This window comes from Odocoileus virginianus, chromosome 5 (genome assembly GCF_023699985.2).
Source record: "Odocoileus virginianus isolate 20LAN1187 ecotype Illinois chromosome 5, Ovbor_1.2, whole genome shotgun sequence".
Lineage (NCBI taxonomy): Eukaryota > Metazoa > Chordata > Mammalia > Artiodactyla > Cervidae > Odocoileus > Odocoileus virginianus.
This window is the reverse complement of record NC_069678.1, coordinates 12232657-12256036: the sequence shown is the minus strand read 5'-3', so window position 1 is coordinate 12256036 and position 23380 is coordinate 12232657. Positions and strand designations below refer to the sequence as shown.

The 23380-nt window shown below is 39.3% G+C and overlaps 1 protein-coding gene and 1 pseudogene across 7 annotated transcripts in view; both read right to left on the bottom strand.

Annotated features, from left to right (window-relative positions):
- DAP3 (death associated protein 3) overlaps positions 1 to 23380 on the bottom strand; it is a 38551-nt gene that overhangs the window by 5462 nt on the left and 9709 nt on the right. For 6 of the 7 annotated variants that reach the window (XM_020912427.2, XM_020912428.2, XM_020912433.2 and 3 more), the window contains exons 2-9: positions 10346 to 10397; positions 6022 to 6144; positions 4605 to 4706; positions 2656 to 2764; positions 2427 to 2519; positions 1364 to 1494; positions 601 to 681; positions 354 to 512 (exon numbers count right to left, since the gene is read on the bottom strand). In XM_020912427.2, coding sequence (XP_020768086.1) covers positions 354 to 512; positions 601 to 681; positions 1364 to 1494; positions 2427 to 2519; positions 2656 to 2764; positions 4605 to 4706; positions 6022 to 6144; positions 10346 to 10387 — 840 coding nt within the window. In that variant the 5' untranslated portion in view covers positions 10388 to 10397. The remainder of the gene's footprint in view (positions 1 to 353; positions 513 to 600; positions 682 to 1363; positions 1495 to 2426; positions 2520 to 2655; positions 2765 to 4604; positions 4707 to 6021; positions 6145 to 10345; positions 10398 to 23380) is intronic. The other variant, XM_020912431.2, reaches the window with a different exon arrangement.
- Positions 13201 to 22735, bottom strand: LOC139035143 (small ribosomal subunit protein uS2 pseudogene; annotated as a pseudogene).

Genomic DNA, 23380 nt, shown 5'->3' with positions numbered 1-23380 from the left:
GCCATGCTTCTGGAAATTAAAAACAGCGGAAAAAAGAACCACTGCCCCAAACCACTTGTTTCCTTGATGCTTCTGATCGTCTCTGCTTAGAATAGGGAACATCGCTTTGAAAAGAGAATAGAGAAAATTGTGAAAAGGAAACACAGCTTTTGCTGTCATGCTCTTGTTGTTCAGTGGATGATACAACATGGCATCACCTTGTCCTTCTGATACTATTTTCACTACACGTCTTATTTCAAATATTCCAAAAGCAAGAAAATATACTGCCTGGTTTAAAAGGCTATTTCCCAGCCTACGTATATAATGATTCCTAAAATCAGAGAAACCAAAATAGAGAAACTTAGTGTTCCTACCAGGCTTTTATCTTCTCTTTTCAGTGTGGTCCTTCCCCAGAGAGCATTGACTCCATCCACTGCCACCAGGAGGCGAAAAATACCCAGAGAACTTTGCCTCTTTAGCTCTTTAAGCACAATCCCAACTGCATCCGTGGCATTCCTCACTCGCATTATGCCCTGTAGGGGAAGAGAGACAGTGGACTGCAGTTCTACAAGAGGCTGTCTCTGGTTATCCTAGAGTACACGTTCAGTCTTTTTTTAATACCTGTTCAACTACTTCTGCCAGAGGACTGCCTTTCTCAGTGCTTTCTCGCTTATTCCAGACATACTTGTCTTGAACTTTTATCTAAAAATAAAATAAAGACCAAAAAAGGCCATTTAGCCTGAGGACAAACCCATCCCTAGCTAGGAAGGTAGGGTAGGAGGTTAAGGTTATTAGTAGTCAGCTTTGATCTATTTTCCAAGCCGAGTAGGAGACCTCAGCAGGAAGTGAATGCTTTCTAGCCCATTTCAGCCTGGAGAATAAAGAAACACAAGAAAAAACATAAGGGATTTTGATTAAAAAGGCCCAGGAAAAAGCCTTGCTATCTGCATTTTTAACAAGCTCCTAGGTGATTCTGACTTACATCAGAGTCGAAAACCCCTAGCCCAGAGACTGTGAACAAGAATCAGTACAGAATAATTTTACAAATCTGTTTCTGGTTCCTAAAAGATCTAATCTGGAAAAAGTTATGTAGTCGAAATGTACGTTAGAGGATTTTAGGCTGTCACCTTGGAAAAGTCAAAGAATCTATCTGGACTTCCTTTTGCTACACACCGGATGCAGACAGCTTACTGCTGCCTCTATTTCCCATGCATAAAAGAGTTTCAGGGTATGAACTCGCTGTGAATAAATGTATCAAAGAAAAAAAAATGGTATAGTTATCCCAACTACAATATTAGTTCACCATAGTCTACTGGTACTTAGGGCACAAAGAAGATAAAATCTTAAGGACTGTCCAGCACCAAACTTCTGGGAATCTAGTCACCTGACTCAAGAAACGCTCATTTGCAGTTTTGAAATTCTTCAGCCAGATTGAAGCCTCTAAAGGTTGATCAAAGCGCTGTTTGTTGTAGGTGGACTGCAGAAGATCCCGGCAGTTTTTGACCCAAAGATGAGCTAATCAAAAGGCAAAAGAAGACAAACTAGGTAGGAACTGACTGTAATCAACTCAAAATACTCCATGCCTCTTTCCGTTACGGGAGATGACTTTAGATTCCCATATATATTTCTTAAAGCCTTCCTGCTTCAGAGGTCTATTTTTTGATCTAGTCCATCATAAATATTATCACTACACACAATACACAAACAAATGGACTAAAGGTCACCTTAGCTTCTTGGCAGTGTTAGTTAGAATATGTCGATGCAAACAACACTGAACAAGACAAGGAGAGACAGGGACTTCCCTGATGGTCCAGTGATTAAGAATCTACCTGCCAATGCAGGGGACATGCGTTTGACCCCTGGTCTGGCAAGATTCCACATGCTGCAGAGCAACTAAGCTCATCCTCTGTAACTACTGAGTCCGCACACCGCAACGAGAGAGGCCACTGCAATGAGAAGCCCACGTGCTGTAACGAAAAGTAGCCTCTGCTCGCTGCAACTAGAGAGAGCCTACACACAGCAACGAAGACCCAGCGCAATCAAAAAGAAATAAAATTATGTATTAAAGAAACAAAACAAGGAGGGATATGTATGAAGTGTGAGAGTTTAAGTTTTAAAATTCATGCTGACAAGCAGTACCATGGTAAAGGCTCTGTGGGTCTCAAAGTTGTTAGCTGATGGCATAAAGCCTGTGGTGGACACAAAGGTGGGAGTTGATGCTCATGGGCATTAGGTAACTATCAGAGGACTGTGTTACCCAGAGGACTGCTGGGCCAAAATACTTCATTCTTATTATCAAAAGGTTCCTGAACTAGCTCACACCAATCTGCCTCTGGAGCAGAGACCTTTCCCTTAGTTGTCAGAGCCCTGCCAGAAAACTGAAGTCACAGTGCTACCACAGTAACAGAATAACTAACCCCAACACAGTGAGGGGAGGAAGTTCTTACCATCTGGAATATGCAGTATCAGCCAGTCTTGTTTTGCACAGAAATGAATAATATGGCAAAGACTGAGGGTTTTTCCTGTTCCCTTCTCGCCATCTAAAGCACTCGCTGTTAAAGAAAACACTACCAAAAGGGACACTTCCGCTGTCAACAAATAAAGCATTTCTTCTTTTCCCACATTTGAGGGAGGAAAGCATTGGCTCAGACAGCCCAGGCAAGTAGGAAAGGATACAGAGAATGTATCGTACAGCTGGATGAGCAAAATTGGTGTTTTTCAGGTAATGCAGAAGCTCGAGGGCTGGTTTCCTTACCATCAGGCAAGCTTCATTGAATGTCTTCACCTAACAAGATGGGAAAAGAGGGAGGAAAGGGTGGGGCTGGAACTTCTAGCCAGTTTTTGGTAATATACACCAAGCCTAATATAGCAACCATAGAATCAAACTGCCTACTTTTCATTTATTCAGCTAAAGGATGTTGGTATTGAGTTTGAAAATTTAACCATGTAATTTAGCTAAAAATTAAAACACATCATCCCACACCAAGCACATAACAGTCAGCTTTTGATTATTTCTGTAAATGAAGCATTAGTTGATTGAAATTTACAAATAATTGTGACATCTCATAACATAACTATGCAAACTACTTAAGGCTGATACAAAATATTACAAGTGTGTAAAATGCTGAACAAGGTATCTGATACATGGTAATCATCAAATAACTGTTAATTCTTTAAAATTTATTTTTATCTAGTTCTTACTGTAACCACCTAGACTTTTCTCTGAACTATATATGTACCAGCTCAGGTTTGCCCCAGCTATGAGGCCATACTTAACAATACCAGCATATGGATATATCAGAGAACTAACACACAAAATTAATTCCTTTTTTAAAAAAATTAATCTCCTTTTTTGCCACCAGGAATAGTTTGGTGGAAAAATTTGGGAAGCAGTGATATGTGTGAAAATGGTTTGCAAATAAAGTATTTAATAATATGTATTGATAAAAATAAATATCTAACAAATACTACTCACAAGTATGTCAGATAAGGGTTAAAATAGTGTTGTTGTTGTTTTAAATCCTAACCAAACAACTGGATTGGAAAAGGACTTTGACAGGTAAGTTCAAACCTAACAGAAAGTGAAAACTTCAAAAACATGATACAGATATTAAAACAGAAATGCCGTTATTAGGCAATATGACAGTACTAAATACACAGACAATAGTGAGGGGGTTGGCTTTTTATGGAAATGGAAGCTATGCAAAGAAAGTATGAGTGATTCCCTCCAAGGCACTGGTGGGTAAGCCGTTCTGAAAGCAACCTAGGATAAAGTTAGACCCTCAGAACCACGTTAGAGATTGCACTATGAATGTCTTGGAACAGCTTAAAGTAATGATTTCTTCTAATTGTGTCCTATTTCCAAACAACAAAAATTTTGATGAGAGTCTATGCTCGAGAATTAGCTCTTTTACTGGTGTCTCATCTGATTTCTTGAAATAAAGCACACTGAAGAAATGACATCCTCTGACTTCTAAATATCACCTGCACATTCAAGTTTGATAATAAGAAGGAATAATTTCTGAGACTGAAAATAACTGAGCAGGAATTAGCCAGAGAACCAGTTTTGCCAATAAACCCTGCTTCCAGTTAATTGAATTCTTTCACTGGCTATTAAGGCAACCCAAGATCACATTCTTTGGGTTGATGTTATGACTACAAAACTATATTTTCTGAAAACCCATAAGACTGAAGAACAATGAGTGATGCATATCTAATTCATATATTGTTTCTGACTCATGAATATGTTTTTGTTTTTCTACTACTAGAAAATATTAACTATTTTCAGGGTATTTTGCTAAAGCAAATATTAAACTAATTTTTAACAATTTTTGAATGCTGAAGTTTGTAGAAATCTGTTGGTAACACAAGAAAAAAGAGTGGGGTATTATTTATTTACTTAAGAATATTTTGCCTGGCTTCGAAAAGGATTTAAATTGGTTAACTTCAGATCTGCTTAAAGTAATAATAGTAACAGCACTATTCACAAAAGATAATCAATAGCTGAATTTATCTTTTTGAAGATTCAAATGAAATCTTTTAGTTTTCTACTCATTTAATTCTACTCCTCTGCTATCAACACCTTGTGCTACAAGCTCCCCCCAAAACCCTCCTGTTTTGAGCACCTGCATTACAAAGCGAGGAGGCAGGCCATGGGGGAATACGGTCTTCAGCTCTTGGACAGATATGCTGTAGTGCTGACCCACATGCTGCTCTCCATGCTTGGCCTAGGAAATGAAAATGCAAACAAGTATAACGGAGAGTGACAAAGACTTTAAAAAAGCATCAAGGGCTTTCTAAACTCTACTGAGGAAAGAGTTCTCAGAACTGGAAAAGATATTCTATTCTTTCATTTCTTATCTTAGACAAAAATGTTCATTGTTGTCCCCAAATCCACAGTGCATATATTGAACATAAAGCTTATATTGGCCTGAATGATGCAGTCAGTTGCTCAGCAACATAAACCCTAGATGTGGAGGGAGCAGAGACAATTCTTGCCATCTGGATTCTTCTGTGCTGTGTATAGAGATGCTCCAATCACGTGACAAGATCATCTGCATGCCACTGTTGCCATAGAAACCCCAGAGGAACTGGCAGATAAAGGGACTACAATTACAGGGAAAAGCTGAAAGGCACTTCAATGACTTCATTCACTTATCCTATTTCATTTTGTGCTTGTGAAAGTAGATGAACGCTAGAGACATAAATACAACACACCCTGCTGAGATGGTGTTTTGGGTTATGAGTTATGTTTTTTCCATGCCACATGTGCAGCATATGTTAAGATGCAGCAACTCAGAGGGCAAGGGTAGGAACAAAAAGGGAGAGAAAAACTATTGGTTCCCTTCACACTGAGGCACAGATCACACAACTAATTTCATTTATAAGAGGCAACAATAATACTGAGGAATGAGAAATAAGTGTTTAGCCTAATGGGACCTGAAGTAGAAAATGCAACCAGATTGATTACTAGGAAGACTGTGTTCTGACCTGCCCTGCTATGTGATCCTGGGCATATAAGTCGATTTCTTAGGATTCTCCAAACCAGGTTGGTAAACTATGACTGGCTATCCATTTTCATAAATAAAGTTCTCCTGGAGCACAGCCATTTGTTTATGGCAGAGCTAAGCAGCTGTAACAGAGGTCACTCTAAAATATTTATTATCTGGTCCCTGAAGGAAAAGTTTGCCAACCCATAATTCAGTAAGATCAATAATCACTACTAAATTTAACTTCTAAGATATTGAGTATTTAAGTGCTTACTAGGTACCCACTCTAAATATAACAAAACTGATAGCATGAAATGAGTTCAATGACAGACATTAAATTAGAACAGATACAGACTGATCTGCCGAAGTTATATTAGTAGAGTGTCAGACAGGGATGGGGAAGATGAAGGTTCCAGAATGCTGTCTCAGGTACATTGTCTGACTGTATGTAAATCTGCTTACCTTCCTTTGGTTTCAGTTTTCCTGATATATAAAACAATGGCAAACAAATTATAAGCCCTGAAAAAAATCCATATACATATTAGCAACTCACCGGATCATTCTCAAGGGTGCGGGAAATAGCTCTGGGACTCTCATTTGGAACCTGGTTATTCAGATGAGCAACAAGGCACTGGGATGCCTGGGTCCCTGAGTGCAAAAAACGTCCAGGGTCCAACTATAAAAGAAACCGTTTTAGTTTTAAATTATTAGGCTTTTTATGCTTGCTACAACACTGAGGTTTAAAGCCATATCTGCAACAGGGGAAAATATTACTAACATGCATTTTAGTTTTATGTAAAACAGAACCTTGTTATTATTTATAATTCTCTAAGTCCAATCACATTATTCATACTCTGAATCTGTTCCAGCTGGTGCTGCTATGTCTGGGCACTGTCCCACATGGAAACAATTCCATTAGAGACTATTCAGGAGTATAGCTCAGCCATTAACAACTAGACTCAGGAAATTTCTTTTAATGCTCTTGCCCAAAGTGATGAATGGTGGCCAGTATTGTACAATTCCCAGCTGTCTAGTGATCCTAGTAACCTCAGTTATTAGGGGATTAGTGCAGTGTTCCTATTTGTCAGGTATAATTACACTTCCTGCAACAATGTGCTGGCTAGCTTTGCCCTGAAATAAAGAATCTTTGATTAGGACGAGTAATGAGGGAGTGTGCAAAGCATCCAGCTAAGTGAAAATAAATGCTCTACAGGCAAGCTGGTGACCTGCACATGGAAACCTCAAAACTGGGGGAAGGCTGGGGAAGAGGATGCAATTCCAGGAGATAAATCTAAGGAAAAGCTAAGTGAAGAACTCCTGAGCTGAGTTAGGATAACAGGCCTTGTTTATAAGTAAAGAGATGCCAGTTACAAGAGAAAGATTAGAGTATGGATCCAGCAGAGTCGGGACAGGGATGTGAGAGATGGTTATATTGAGGGAGTTTCTTGCTAGGTCAATAGGTAATATGAAAGCTGCCTGTATTTATATTCAGTCTCACTAAGCAGCTGCATGAATACAGAAAATGTATATTATTTTTATACTACCTTTTGTAACACTTTTATCCATTTGTAAGACCTTTAACTCTGTAACAGCTTTTTAACTAGTATCTTTGAATCTTTCACAGTCCAAAAGATTTGTCCTCCAGAACAGGTTTCACCTCAGCTAATGAAAACGTTGGGATGATTCTCTATTTATGTTAAAATAAGTCTCAAAGTCCTTAACATGATAATTAAGGCCACTGCTCTAAGTTCAACCTACCTTTCTAGTCCCATCCCTTCATAAAGTCTATACTCTAGCCAACCAACTGTGCTAAAACATGTTATTCAGTTTTATGCCTTTATAATTCTGCTCATTCTACTTCAACTTCCCTCTCTCCCTATTTAAATCTTACTCATCCTTTAAGACTCATCTCAAATGTCATATCCTTTGTGAAGATTTGCCAGACACCTCCAGGCAAAAGCAATTATCTTTCCCTCTCTATTGATAGCACTTTCTTTGTACTGCATGCATTTTTACTCTGCCTGTAACTACATTCATGGTTTTCATTAACTGAGTACCTATAAAATGCTAGGCAACACATATACACATTATTTTTGAGCCAAGAATCCTAGAAGATAGGTAGAGTATTACACTGTTTTATTATGAGGGAAATCATGGTTCAGGGAAGTTAGATAATTTTGTCTAAAGTCACTGAGTTGGGAGGTTTTGAAACCAGAATCCAAATCCAAGTCTGTCTGACTCGAAAGTCTTTACCTTTATCTATCTTACATGTAAGTTTGTCTCCCATTTTAGGCCACACACACTTGGAAGAGAAGGGACCAGGTATTGTACATCTTTGTATCTACTTCTCCGAGAATCTAATGTACCAAAAATGTTTCATGCTTGTGCCCTGGAATAAAAAATCTTTCTCAGAGACACGTGATGGGGGAGTACAGAAAGCATCAAGCTAAGTGAGAGTAAACTGCACTCCACTACAACTTGGTGAACTGCACATATAAACCTCTGAACCAGAATTCACATACATTAATATTGAGTTGGCCGAAAGGTTCATTCTGGATTTTCTATAACATCTTATGGAAATTTTTTGGTCAACCAAATATAAAGTAATAGGGTAAAGTAATACAGTTGCTGCAATTTTGAGGATGCAGAGACAGCAATGTTTATCACCTATCTAAATACTCTAATCTCCCAGCTTCCTTTGCAGATAGATTGGGGTCACATTATTAGTTCTGCTAATGAGCTCTAAATCGAAATAACTTGGGTCACTTCTAGTCAGGAAGCTAAGAATGGGTAAAAATTCCCTTTTTCTTCTGCGGCAAACTTAAATCTACAATGTGAGATCAGTTCAGTTCAGTCACTCAGTCATGTCCGACCCTTTGCAATCTCATTAACGTAGCCTGCCAGGCTCCTCTGTCCACGGAATTCTCCAGGTAAGCATATTGGGGTGGGTTGCTATTTCCTACTCCAGGGGATCTTCCTGACCCAGGGACTGGACCCAGGTCTCCCACATTGAGAACAGATTCTTTACCATCTGAGCCATCAGGGAAGCCCCCATATCTGCTTATAAACCAATTTTTATTTTTTTGGCTGCAGCACAGAACATGTGGAATCTTAGTTCCCCGACCAGGGATTGAGCCTGTGCCTCCCGCAGTGGAAGTTCAGAGTCCTAATCACTGGACAGTCAGGGAATTTCCTGCCTGTTAACCATTTCGGAAATACAGCAACAGCAAGGGCAAAACAAAGCACAGACACAAAACACACAAAAAATACACAAAAAACAATATCAGGTGCTGAGTTAAGCCAATGAGAATTCAAGGCCTGTTACCTCAACGTAGCATCTGAACAATGCACCTTACTATCGATAAAATTTTTTCAGTTCTGCAGAGAAAATCATGTCTCCAAATAAAGTAGCATTCAAATGGAAAATTATATTCAAGGACCACAAGGTGGTGCTATTTCTACAAGAAACCTATGACGTTTTAGTTCAGTGTTTTTTTGCAGCAAATTAAAAGCTAACAAAATGGACTCCTTACTCCTTAGTGTAATACATGGCATCACCTAGCTAACCTCTCGTTTCTGGGGTAAACAACCATCTGTACAACTGCTTCTGCACTGTTCCAGAATGAAAACCATGCAGTTCTTCAAAGAACAGCATTCATGAGCCAATAAAGGTTACTCTAAACCAATCTACAAAAAGCATAAAAATTTTCTCACTGACATTCCTCTGCAGTTTGGACTCAAGACTTTCTTGTCTGCTATTAAGGAAGAAGAAATTGTAGCCTTTTAATATAATTAGTTGGGGCTAGAGTCCATCCATTTGTTGATATTTCATTTTCATTTTGTCTTATAAAAAGGGGTTATTTTATGCATATAGGTTTGTCATGAATCTCTGGGGAAAAGATGACTCCCATAAGAAGAAGGACTCCTTTTTAAGGAAATCTAATCTGCAATTAAATGATCAGATGGGAGTGACTAAGCCCTTCTGCTCAGTGCTCATCCTTCAGGATTTAGCTCTTTAGGATTTCCTCTGGATCCTACTAATCCAGTTAGGTGCCTTCACCATACTATGACAAAATCATTTAATCATGATTCTGCTACTGGATTTTGAGGTCTGAAAGAAAAACATGGGCCATAAAATGCAATACAGCAGAGTGGTTAAGGTCATAGCCTTTTAAGTCAGACAGACCTGCTATCTAGTCTGGGCTTGACAACTTCATACCATGTTACCTCAGGCAAGTTACTTAGCCATTCTAATCCTCAATTTCTGCATCTGCGAAACAAAGATATTATGTACCTTAGGGTTGATCATGAAGATTAAGAGAAATAAAGCACTTAGCACAGTGTCTGGCACATAATGAATGCCCAACAAACAGCAACAGTTATTAGTGAGATGAGTCATCTTAGAATGCCGAGCATATGCCTTATGGAATGTGCTGAAAAATTATTTGCTAATTAAAATAGAGAATGAAGTAAAGTAACAGAATTGTCTTTCTTACATATGACTGTTATTTAATCAACTATCAAAAATTGGCAACTTATTTTTTTTCCCATACTTCATTAAGGGATGATAACTCAACTAGAGAATAATAAAAATTATTAAAGATAACTATGCTTAAGCTTATTTATCTACTAAAAAATGTTAATTCTCCTATGATAGGGTAAAATTCCAAGGACAACTATTCTACTATTACTGGATTTTTAGGGCAGTTAGGAGCGAAGTATATGGCAGAGAAAAGGAATTGTGAATGCTTTTTTATTGAGTGGTCAGTCACCTCAAGTTCACCAGAGCATTTTATTCTGCATACAATCAATTTAGAAGGGAAATCCACCTAATTAAAGAGAGTTTGCACAAAGCACTTAAGTCAGTTAGGACTCACCTTATGGACCCTGGAGACAAGCCTTGTCATTCCTTTCAGCATTATCCCTGTGCTTTAAAAAAAAAAAAAAATAGTGAAAAGGTAAGCCACAACTGGGAAAAGATATCTGCACAATGGGTTAGTACCTAGAATAAAGAATGCCTAGACATTGATTACAAAATGATCAGAGGCCATGAACAGACATTTCACAGAAAAAGGAATACAAATGGCTAGTAAATCCATGAAAAGAGTTTCACCCTGATGACAAATCAGAGAAATACAAATTAAAACCACGACAAAGAGATTTTCACAATCATATTGAGAAAAATAAAAAGGACAACAGCAAATGCTAAAGAGACTGTGGAGCATTGGGAACTTTCCTATACTGTCAATGGAATTATAAATACAAATATCTTAGAAAACAAATTTGAAATTATCTGTAAAGTTGAAAATGTACATAACTATGGCCCAGGTATTCTACTCTGTATTTATTTTAGAAAAACACATATACAGGTACACTGAAAAATATGCATTACAATGTTTATAGTAGTAGAATATGAATAATCGAAAACTGTAAAAAGCACAAATGTCCACTGATACAAAAGAATGTATAAACAGATACAGTCATACAATGGAATACCATAAAAAAATAAACTGCAGTAGACTTCCAAACTCATTCTATGAGGCCACCATCACCCTAATTCCAAAACCAGACAAAGATGCCACAAAAAAAGAAAACTACAGGCCAATATCACTGATGAACATAGATGCAAAAATCCTTAACAAAATTCTAGCAAACAGAATCCAACAACATATTAAAAAAATCATTCATCATGACCAAGTGGGCTTTATCCCAGGAATGCAAGGATTCTTTAATATCCGCAAATCAATGTAATACACCACATTAACAAATTGAAAGATAAAAACCATATGATTATCTCAATAGATGCAGAAAAAGCCTTTGACAAAATTCAACATCCATTTATGATTAAAACTCTCCAGAAAGCAGGAATAGAAGGAACATACCTCAACATAATAAAAGCTATATATGACAAACCCACAGCAAGCATCACCCTCAATGGTGAAAAATTGAAAGCATTTCCCCTGAAATCAGGAACAAGACAAGGGTGCCCACTCTCACCACTACTATTCAACATAGTGTTGGAAGTTTTGGCCACAGCAATCAGGGCAGAAAAAGAAGTAAAAGGAATCCAGATAGGAAAAGAAGAAGTGAAACTCTCGCTGTTTGCAGATGACATGATCCTCTACATAGAAAACCCTAAAGACTCTACCAGAAAATTACTAGAGCTAATCAACGAATACAGTCAAGTTGCAGGATATAAAATTAACACACAGAAATCTCTTGCATTCCTATACACTAACAATGAGAAAACAGAAAGAGAAATTAAGGAAACAATTCCATTCACCATTGCAACAAAAAGAATAAAATACTTAGGAGTATATCTACCTAAAGAAACAAAAGACCTATACATAGAAAACTATAAAACACTGATGAAAGAAATCAAAGAGGACACAAGCAGATGGAGAAATATACCGTGTTCATGGATTGGAAGAATCAATATTGTCAAAATGGCTATACTACCCAAAGTAATCTATAGATTCAATGCAATCCCTATCAAACTACCAACAGTATTTTTCACAGAACTAGAACAAATAATTTCACAATTTGTATGGAAATACAAAAAACCTCGAATAGCCAAAGTAATCCTGAGAAAGAAGAATGGAACTGGAGGAATCAATCTGCCTGACTTCAGACTCTACTACAAAGCCACAGTCATCAAGACAGTATGGTACTGGCACAAAGACAGAAATATAGATCAATGGAACAGAATAGAAAGCCCAGAGATAAATCCACGAACCTATGGTCACCTTATCTTCGACAAAGGAGGCAAGGATATACAATGGAAAAAAGATAACCTCTTTAACAAGTGGTGCTGGGAAAACTGGTCAACCACCTGTAAAAGAATGAAACTAGAACACTTTCTAACACCATACACAAAAATAAACTCAAAATGGATTAAAGATCTAAATGTAAGACCAGAAACTATAAAACTCCTAGAGGAGAACATAGGCAAAACACTCTCCGACATAAATCACAGCAGGATCCTCTATGACCCACATCCCAGAATTTCAGAAATAAAAGCAAAAATAAACAAATGGGACCTAATGAAACTTAAAAGCTTTTGCACAACAAAGGAAACGATAAGCAAGGTGAAAAGACAGCCCTCAGATTGGGAGAAAATAATAGCAAACGAAGCAACAGACAAAGGATTAATCTCAAAAATATACAAGCAACTCCTCTGGCTCAACTCCAGAAAAATAAATGACCCAATCAAAAAATGGGCCAAAGAACTCAACAGACATTTCTCCAAGGAAGACATACAGATGGCTAACAAACACATGAAAAGATGCTCAACATCACTCATTATCAGAGAAATGCAAATCAAAACCACAATGAGGTACCATTATACGCCAGTCAGGATGGCTGCTATCCAAAAGTCTACAAGCAACAAATGCTGGAGAGGGTGTGGAGAAAAGGGAACCCTCTTACACTGTTGGTGGGAATGCAAATTAGTACAGCCACTATGGAAAACAGTGTGGAGATTTCTTAAAAAGCTGGAAATAGAACTGCCGTATGACCCAGCAATCCCACTTCTGGGCATACACACCAAGGAAACCAGATCTGAAAGAGACACGTGCACCTCAATGTTCATCGCAGCACTGTTTATAATAGCCAGGACATGGAAGCAACCCAGATGCCCATCAGCAGACGAATGGATGAGGAAGCTGTGGTACATATACACCATGGAATATTACTCAGCCATTAAAAAGAATTCATTTGAATCAGTTCTAATGAGATGGATGAAACTGGAGCCCATTATACAGAGCGAAGTAAGCCAGAAAGATAAAGACCATTACAGTATACTAACACATATATATGGACTTTAGAAAGATGGTAACAATAACCCTATATGCAAAACAGAAAAAGAGACTCAGATGTATGGAACAGACTTGTGGACTCTGGGAGAAGGCGAGGGTGGGATGTTTCAGGAGAATAGCATTGAAACATGTATATTATCTAGGGTGAAACAGATCACCAGCCTTGGTTGGGTGCATGAGACAAGTGCTCGGGCCTGGTGCACTGGGAAGACCCAGAGGGATCGGGTGGAGAGGGAGGTGGGAGGGGGGACTGGGATGGGGAGTACATGTAAATCCATGGCTAATTCATATCAATGTATAACAAAAACTACTGTAATGATGTAAAGTAATTAGCCTCCAACTAATAAAAATTTAAAAAAAAAAAAAAAAAAACTGCAGTTACATGTATGGCATAGATGGATCTCAAAACTAATACTGAGGGCACACTAATATATAACATGATATAATTCATATGAAACTCAAAAACATAAATCCTATTTGGGGAATACACATACATGTAGTAAAACTGAAAGAGAAAGAGCATGATAAACACATATTTAGAATAGTATTTACTCTTAGGGAAGAGATAAAGGGACAAGATTGGGGAAGGGCACACAAATTATAATGATCTACTTCAAATGATGGATAATGAATATACGAGCATTTGCTTTTTTATTTTTATGCCGTATGTGTTATGTTTATTCATTTGTATGCTGGAAGTATTTAACAGAAAAACCTTAATCATGTGAAGTAAAAAACTGTTTAAGATACTTAAATGCAACTCTCAATATTGACTAGTAGATACCAAAGTTGCACTCATTTATTCAACAGCTACAGAGCACCCATTATATGCCAGGGCCTGTGAATAAGATGGTGAACAAAGCTGTTATGGTCCCTGACCCAAAAGAGCTTATAGTACAGCTAAGAGATGACATAAATGCCTATGAGTTTTATTTCCTTTTAGTTCTCAAGTTTATTTTTTCTCTTTTAGAAACAGTTTACTTTCCATCAACCTCTTTCCGTTTTGGCTTGTGGAAGTCGTTCCTGCATCTTCAGGGGCCTGAGCAGTGCGAGCTGCACTGTGGTCTGCAGCGGCAGGCTCAGCATTCCAGGCTTCAGCAGGAAACTGCCGAACAGGCACCCACAGCACCTGCACGCCTTCAGACCAGTCTGCCACCTCAGGTTAAGCAGCAAAGAACTTAGGAGCTGAAGGGGTCTATTCACTGTAAAATTCCTCCTTGGTCACGGCCTTCTCAGCTGCCTCCTGCTCTTCTTTTTCAGTCTCTTCAGGATCTTTGTAAAAGTAAAGATCAGGCATGACCTCCCATCGGTGTTCACAGGAGATGGTGCCAGGCATGCGCAGAACTTCCCCGGGTGAGTATCCATCACATCAGACCCACCAAGTCAGCTTTCTTGTTGCATGGGATGACAATGTCCACTCTCCTCTCCTCTCTGCAGAGTCTGTATTACACAGAGCAACGGTGGGCAGGTGAACACAAGAGGTCTTTGCGAGCAGCTGTAACCACCAGAAATTTTGGCTCCTGGAAGGCTGCCCAGATCTAGTTAGTGAGGTTCTGGGAGAGAAGCGGCCAGCAATAGGAGTCGCTCCAGGAGCAGCAGCAGCAAACTTCAGCACAGCTTCCTGGAGGATGAGACACTCACATCAGCTGGACTTTCAATGGCAACAATGGCACGACCTGCCAACAGAAGTTCCTCCCAGGTTTTCAGACTTATGATGTAGATGCCATCACTTTTCTTTTTGTAGATGTACTGTTCCATTTGGAAGTCAAGCGTGGGTTCTAGCTGCAAGAAATTTAAGGATATCCTCCCCCTTCATTTGCAGGACATAAAGTATTCTAGACATTGTGAAAGCTTTCCTTTAAATTAAAATGGGAATCCAGAACAATGCTGTATGGATCCTTGTCTGGGCAGTGTAGAAAAGTTAACTTTTTAGTAAAGATGCCAAAGCATGCCTTAATTCAGTCATTCCAAAACGTGTGATGTGCTTCTACATGCCCACATCATACACAGCATTCAGTGGTGAACAAGACTGGCATGGTCTCTACTGTTTCTATGTGGGATTCCAGGCTCCTTTGCTGTGTCTCAAAACGAAAAGTTCTAGAGCAGCAGCTCACAAAACGAGTTTGGTGAAACTAGTCATAAAATGCATCAATGTTCTCTGGCCAAAGAAACTTGAGAATGCTATATAGTTATTCATTTCTTGAATAATTACAATATATGTATATATTTGCATATTTTAAAGCTTTGGGGAAAACTATAGTAAAGAGGAGGGGCTTCCGTGGTGGTTCAGTGGTAAAGAACCTGCCTGCCAATGCAGGAGATGTGGGCTGGATTCCTGGGTAGGAAAAGTCCCATGTAGAAGGAAATGGCAACCCACTCCAGTATTCTTGCCTGGAGAATGCCATGGACAGAGGAACCTGGTGAGCTACAGTCCACAGGGTTCCAAAGAGTTGGATTTGACTCAGTGACTAAAACAAAACCAAGAAAATAGCAAAGAGAATTTTTTTCCCCTAAGGTGCCCTGGGTCTTCGTTGTGGTGTGCAGGTTTTCTCTGTCTGCAGCCCAAGGGGGTTCTCTTGATGTGGAGACAAGAACGTGCGGGCTCGACAGTTGCAGCCTGTGGGCTTAGTTGCCCCAAGATCCTAGCTCCTCAACCAAGGATCAAACCTGTACCCCCTGCACTGGAGGGTGGACTCTTAACTACTGGGTCACCAGGGAAGTCCCCCAATCTTTCTAATCCAAATTTACTTGGTCTTAGAACCCTTGGAACTCCACAAAATACTATTAATTACATTCTCCTGGATGTGAGTGGAAGGGTTGCTGCTGTGGAATAATCATATGCTCAGGCCTGAAGATGAATTCTACTAGGCCACAGGCAGAGTTGAGGTACCCTCTGTTCCCCAGTCTCCTTAGCTCTGCCTTCAATGCCTCCACTGCTGCTCACCACTGCCCAGTGCCCACCACCACCACCACCACCACCACCACCACGTGCTGCCTAATCCACTGCACAGGAAAGACTGCAGCAAATGATTACATGCCCCGCCCCAACTAAACACCCTGGGCACCGAGACTGATAGTTTCCCTGGTGGCAACAGCTCACGTGTTGTCAACTTTTTGCTGAAGGAATCAAGTGTGTCTTACACGATTCTACTGGGAAAGGACTCCTGGGAATTTATACCTGGTTTCCTCCAGATTTTGCCCAATGTGTCTTCTTCCTGTACTGATTTTGATCTGTATCTTTTTGCTGTAATAAGTCATAGCTGTAAGTACAACTATATGCTGACCTCTGAGTCCTTCTAAGGAATCACAGAACCTGGGGGTACTTCTGGCAACTACCAACACAACAACCCAGTGCCCAAAACCACCCAGCATTGATTTCCACCTGATACAACCATCACCTGGCACCCAACACCACCATCTCTGACCAGCTCAATTTTCTTAACTTCAGTTCTCATTCCTTCCCTATTTCAATTACCTCAACTCCCTGCCTCCATCTGTGACAACCAACCTCCATACCAATTCTAACCCTCCATGTCAGCTGATTTCCAACCCTAAGCCCCACACCCAACGTCAACTTTTCCAATTCCCAAACTACTTATGACCCAGTGTCACTCCAACAGTATCTAGTCTACTCAACCTTGCTTCTTGTTTCTTCTCAGCGTGCCCTGGTACCACCACTAACGTGGGACATCCGTGGGCTGCAGCTGTGCAGGGAGGCTGGGTCCTAGAAAGAGTGGTGACACAATCCTGAGGGGAGTACTTTCTCCATGAATGCCTGTGGTCACTGAGGCCATTACTCTGGTTATGTTTTAGAAATTATGGGAAATGCTGGTCAGGAAAATGTGACCAGCTTTCCATCTTTTACCCAGTCATCTTGTATCTTACTAGCCTCCATCTTTGAACTTCTCCAATCCATCCTTTCCACTGAGGTCTTGCTCTTAAAACCCTTCAATATTTTTCTACTGCTTTTAAAGGTAAAGGACACACACACACACACACACACACACACACGGCTTATATGAGAGAAGATATTTTAAGGAAAAAAGGAGAGTGAATCTCAAAAGTATAATCTCAAAGCAGACAATCCAAACTAAACCACATTTTCCAAGTCCTATAAGATACCTTTAAGTTAAACAAACAAAAACAATCAAATTGACAAGCCAAATGAAAGCAGAAAGAATAGAATATGTGCTCATTCTACATTCCAGTTCAGTTCGGTCATTCATTTGTGTCTGACTCTTTGTGACTCCATGGACTGCAGCACACCAGGCCTCCCTGTCCATCACCAACTCCCGGAGCTTGCTCAAACTCATGCCTATTGAGTCAGTGATGCTATCTGACCATCTCATCCTCTATCGTCCCCTTCTCCTCCTGCCTTCAATCTTTCCCAGCATCAGGGTCTTTTCCAATGAGTCAATTCTTCACATCAGATGGCCAAAGACTGGAGCTTCAGCTTCAGCATCAGTCCTTTCAAAGAATATTAAGAACTGATTTCCCTTAAGATTGACTGGTTGGATCTCCTTGCAGTCCAAGGGATTCTCAAGAGTCTTCTCCAACACCACAGTTCAAAAGCATCAATTCTTCGGTGCTCAGCTTTCTTTATGGTCCAACTCTCACATCCATACATAACTACTGAAAAACCCTAGCCTTGATTAGATGGACCTTTGTCAGCAAGGTAATGTCTCTGCTTTTTAATATGCTCTCTAGCTTGGTCATACCTTTTCTTCCAAGGAGCGAGTGTCTTTTAATTTCATGGCTGTAGTTACTATCCACAGTGATTCTAGAGCTCAAGAAAATAAAGTCTCTCACTGTTTCCACTATTTCCCCATCTATTTGCCATGAAGTGATGGGGCCAGATGCCATGATCTTAGTTTTCTGAATGTTGAGTTTTAAGCCAACTATTTCACTCTCTTCTTTCACTTTTATCAACATGCTCTTTAGTTCCTCTTCGCATTCAGCCATAAGGGTGGTGTCATCTGCATATCTGAGGTTATTGATATTTCTCCTGGCAATCTTGATTTCAGCTTGTGCTTCATCCAGCCCAGCATTTCACATGATGTACTGGCATACAAGTTAAATAAGCAAGACACAGTCTTAACATACTCCTTTCCCAATTTGGAACCAGCCTGTTGTTCCAGGTCCTTTTCTAACTGTTGCTTCTTGACCTGCATACAGGTTTCCCAGGAGGCAGGTATGGGTGGTGTGGTAGTCCCACCTCTTTAAAAATTTTCCAGTTTGTTGTGATCCATACTGTCAAAGGCTTTAGAGTAGTCAATGAAGAAGTAGTAGATGTTTTTCTGGAATTCTCTTGCCTTTTCTATTTGATCTCTCATGCCTCTGCCTTTTCTAAATCCAGCTTGAACATCTGGAAGTTCTCAGTTCATGTACTGCTGAAGCCAAGCGTGGAGAATTTTGAGCATTACTTCACTAGTGTATGAGATGAGTGCAATTGTGCAGTAGTTCAAGCATTCTTTGGCATTGCCTTTCTTTAGGATTGGAATGAAAACCAACCTTTCCCAGTCCTGTGGCCACTGCTGAGTTTTCCAAATTTGCTGGCATATTGAGTGCAGCACTTAAAAGCTTTTAGGATTTGAATTAGCTCAGCTGGGATTCCATCACCTCCACTAGCTTTGTTCATAGTGATGCTTCCTAAGGCCCACTTGACTTCACACTCCAGGATGTCTCGCTCTAGTGATCACACCATCATGGTTATCTGGGTCATTGAGATCTTTTTTGTATAGTTCTTCTGTGTTTTCTTGCCACCTCTTCTTAATATCTTCTGCTTCTGTTAGATCCATACCATAGCTATCCTTTATTGTGCCCATCTTTGCATGAAGTGTTCCTTTGGTATCTCTAATTTTCTTGAAGAGATCTCTTGTCTTTCCCATTCTATCGCTTTCCTCCATTTCTTTGCACTGATCACTTATTAAGGCTTTCTGATCTCTCCTTGCTATTCTTTGAAACTCTGCATTCAAATGGGTATATCTTTCCTTTTCTTCTTTGCCTTTAGCTTCTCTTCTTTTCTCAGCTATTTGTAAGGCCTTCTCAGACAACCATTTTGCCTTTTTGCATTTCTTTTTCTTGGAGATGGTTTTGATCACTGCCTCCTATGCAGTGTTACAAACCTACGTCCACAGTTCTTCAGGCACTCTGTTTATCAGATCTAATCCCTTGAATCTACATTCCAAGATAAATACAAATCAGGGCACTTCAAAAAAAAAAAAGCCTCAAAGCCACGAATACTATGAAAAAATTGAGTAAAGATTTCTCCTTTCAGTTTTTTCAAAACCTTTGAGTGCTGATTTGCAGAGCACAAGTTAATCACATTGTTACTGGAAGGCAGATAAAGAACCGGTTTCCTGATGGCATAAGATGAAAAGAGTTATGGAGATGAATGGTGTGACTGCTGCACAATAATGTGAATGTAAAACAGCATGGAACTGTACACTTAAAAATCATTATGATGAAAAATAAATGGTTATAACGGCAAAGTACACATTTTACCGCAATAAAAAGTAGGGGAAAAAAAAAAACCATAAGAAGACTGAAGGTGAAAATTAAAGATAATCACCGCAAGTTTTCTAGGAAGTAAAGATGGAGGAAAACTTTCTCAATGACGTCATTGAGATGCGTCTCTGATACGGCTCCACTGCTGTCTGTCACCCTGAGACGCTGCCCACTGTCTGTTTCTACTGTTCTAGGTGGAAAAGTCCTTCTTCCAGTCCCAGTCATGCTTTGTTTAAGGTGTGGATAAAACAAGCAAATCCCAGAGATAAATAATTATAGAGTCTTTAAATAACTTGGAGCTTTTCCAGGTACACTTGGAAGGAACATTTACTCACTACTGTATTGAAAGTTCTGTCACTCTTTTGATGAAACTTTTTGGGTAGTGTTAGGATCCTCTTTTTAAAAAAAAGGGTTCTCACATAGGCCAAATGTATACTGAAAATGAAATCAGAAAAAGCCTGTACCAAACTTACAAAGCTCTCCCAAAGATCATCTACTAATACTTCAGTGGTCACAAAAATGATTTTTTAAAGTAAGCATTTACCATTGAGACATTGGTAGATTCACATGCAATTGAAATAAGTAACACATGTTCCACGTATCCTTGTGGCTCAGATGGTAAAGAATCTGCCTGCAATCCGGTAGACCCAGCTTTGATCCCTGGATCAGGAAGATCCCCTGGAGAAAGGAATGGCAACCCACTCCAATATTCTTGCCTGGGAAATCCCATGGACAGAGGAGCCCTGCAGGAGGTCTGAGTCCAGGAGGTCCCAGAGAGTCAGACTGGACTGAGTATCTAACACAACAATGTATCCTTTACCCCGTATGTATCCTTTACCCTGTCTCTTCCAGTGGTAACATCTTGCAAGACTATAGCACAATATAGAACCAAGATACTGACATTAACACCGTCAAAACACAAAACATTTCCATCACTTTAAGGATCCCTCACATAGCCCTTATATAGCCTCTTGCACTTCCGTTTCACAACCTTCCCATTCCTTAACCATGACAACAACTAGTCTGTTCTGTTTCAATAATTTTGTCATTTCAAGAATGTTACATATATGAAATCATACTATATGCAACCTTTTACTATCAGCTTTTTCCAGTCACCATAATTTTCTGGAGATTCATCTGGGCTGTGTGTTACATGTATCAATAGTTCCTTCTTTTTTAAAAACTTTTTTTGGGGCCATGCTACCCAGCTTGTGGGATCTTGTGCTGAATTTGTTATCTTAATTCCCTGACCAGGGATCAAACTCATGCCCCAATAGTTTGTTCTTTTAATTCTGAGTACAATTCCATGGTATGAATGTTTATTCATAAACTGTTTATTCATCCACTGAAGGTCTGGGTTTTGGCTATTATGAATAAACTGCAATTAAACATTTGTTTACAGGTTTTTGTGTAAAGATAATCATAAATTCTTAAGGTTAAGGTGATCTACTTCATACAGAGCTCATTCAGAATTGAATTAACACTACAATAATCTTATTCTCAGTTTTTCTTTTTTTCCAGAAACAGGCACTGTATTAAGCAATTTATAAGCACTGTCTGACAACACAATCCTATGAAGTAGATATGATTTAAGTACACATGAAAACAGGGATGGACAGACTAACTTGCCTGAAGGTATACAGCCTAGAAGTGACAGTTCTAGCATTCAAATCCATGTGTGACTCTGCATTCTTTCCCATTAGCCACTGTATTGTCAATTATCAAGTGCCTAAATATTTCCACTGATGGGGAACTCACTAAGCAGTCCATATGGTTTTCAGCTTTTATGGAAAGTTCTTTCACAATCTGAGGGAAAATGTCTCCTTGTAGCTTTCAATCCACTATCCCAGTCCTTCTATTTGGTTTTACAAGCTACCTTTCACACAATAAATTGAAGACAGTTATGTCACCTATTTTATCTTTTCCTGGGTAAATGTTTTCAGTTTCTCAAAGCAATCATCATACAAGTCCTTTACATTACTCACCAATACTCTTCAGGTATCACCTACTGTTTCTAGATTTTATATTTTCAAGAGTAACTATTTTGTTATTCTGTAATACCAGTGTTTCACTGAGAACACGGTTCACCAATATCATCAGTTCTTTCTTTTTTAAACAAATATTCCTAAGTCCTAGTGTTAGTCACTCAATTGTGTCTGACTCTGACCCTAGGGACTGTAGCCTGCCAGATTCCTCTGTCCGTGGGATTTTCTAGGCAAGAATACTGGAGAGGGTTGCCATTTCCTTCTCCAGGGGATCTTCCTGACCCAGGGATTGAACCTGGGTCTCCTGACTGCAGGCAGGAGATTCTTTACCATCTGGGCCACCAGTGGTTATGAAACAAATATTATTATCTAGCAAAATCCCAGCAGACTTTTAATGGAAATTGTCAAGCTGATCTCAAAATTCTTATGAAAATGCAATGAACTCAGAATAGCCTATAAAACCTTGAAAAAAAAAAAAGAAAAGTTGGTGGGCTTACATTCCTGATTTTGAAAGTTATGGTATGAGCATATGCCTATAGATCTTACATCTGACCTACATGCCTACAGATAAATGGAACAGAGTTGAGAATTCAGTAATAAACTCTTACACCACAGTCAGCTGATTTTTAACATGAGTGCCAAGAAAATCCAATGGGAGCAAGAACAGTCTTCAAGAAATGGTGGGACAGCAGAATATCCACATGTAAAAGAAAGAAATTACCACTCCTACCTCACATCACATACAAAAATTAACTCAAAATAGATTACAGACCTAAATGGAAGTGCTAAAACTATAAAACTCTTAGAAGAAAATACAGGAGTAAATCTCTGGGACTTTGGATTATGCAATGGTTTCTTCATGATGCCAAAAGCTCAAATAACAAAAATAAAAATAGATACTTGGACTTCATCAAAATTAAAAATTTCTGCTTCAAAGGATACTATCAAGACAGATAATTCCTCAGCAATTCAGTGGTTAGGAATCAGTGCTTTCATAGCCAGAGCCAGGTTTGATCTCTGGTGGGGGAATCAGCCAAAAAAAAAAAAGAGAAAAGAAACTAACAAAACACAACAAAACAAAGAAAGTAAAAAACCCACAGAATGCCAGAAAAGATTGTCAAATTATGTATCTGATAAAGATATAATACATCTGATTATATATCTGTATATCCATACACAGGGAACTGAGCAATAAAAAGAAAACGTAACTCAAAAATGGTCCAAGAACTTAAACAGTCGTATCCCCAAAGAAGATATATAATGACCATTAAGCACATGAAAGAACTCTCAACACCACTAGGAAAATGCAAATCAGAAACACAATGTGATATAGGACTTCCCTGGTCCAGTGGTTAAAAAGCCACCTTGCAATGCAGGGAGCATGGGTTCCATCCCGGTCAACTAAAATCCTCCATGGCTCAGAGCAACTAAGCCTGCGCACCACTATTCCAGAGTCCATGTGCTACAACGAAAGATCCCATGCGACTAAGAACCAATGCAGCCAAAGAAATTTTGTTGTTGTTCAGTTGCTCAGTTGTGTCGGACTCTTTGCAACCCCATGGACTGTAGCACACCAGGCTACCCTGTCCTTCCCTATCTCCCA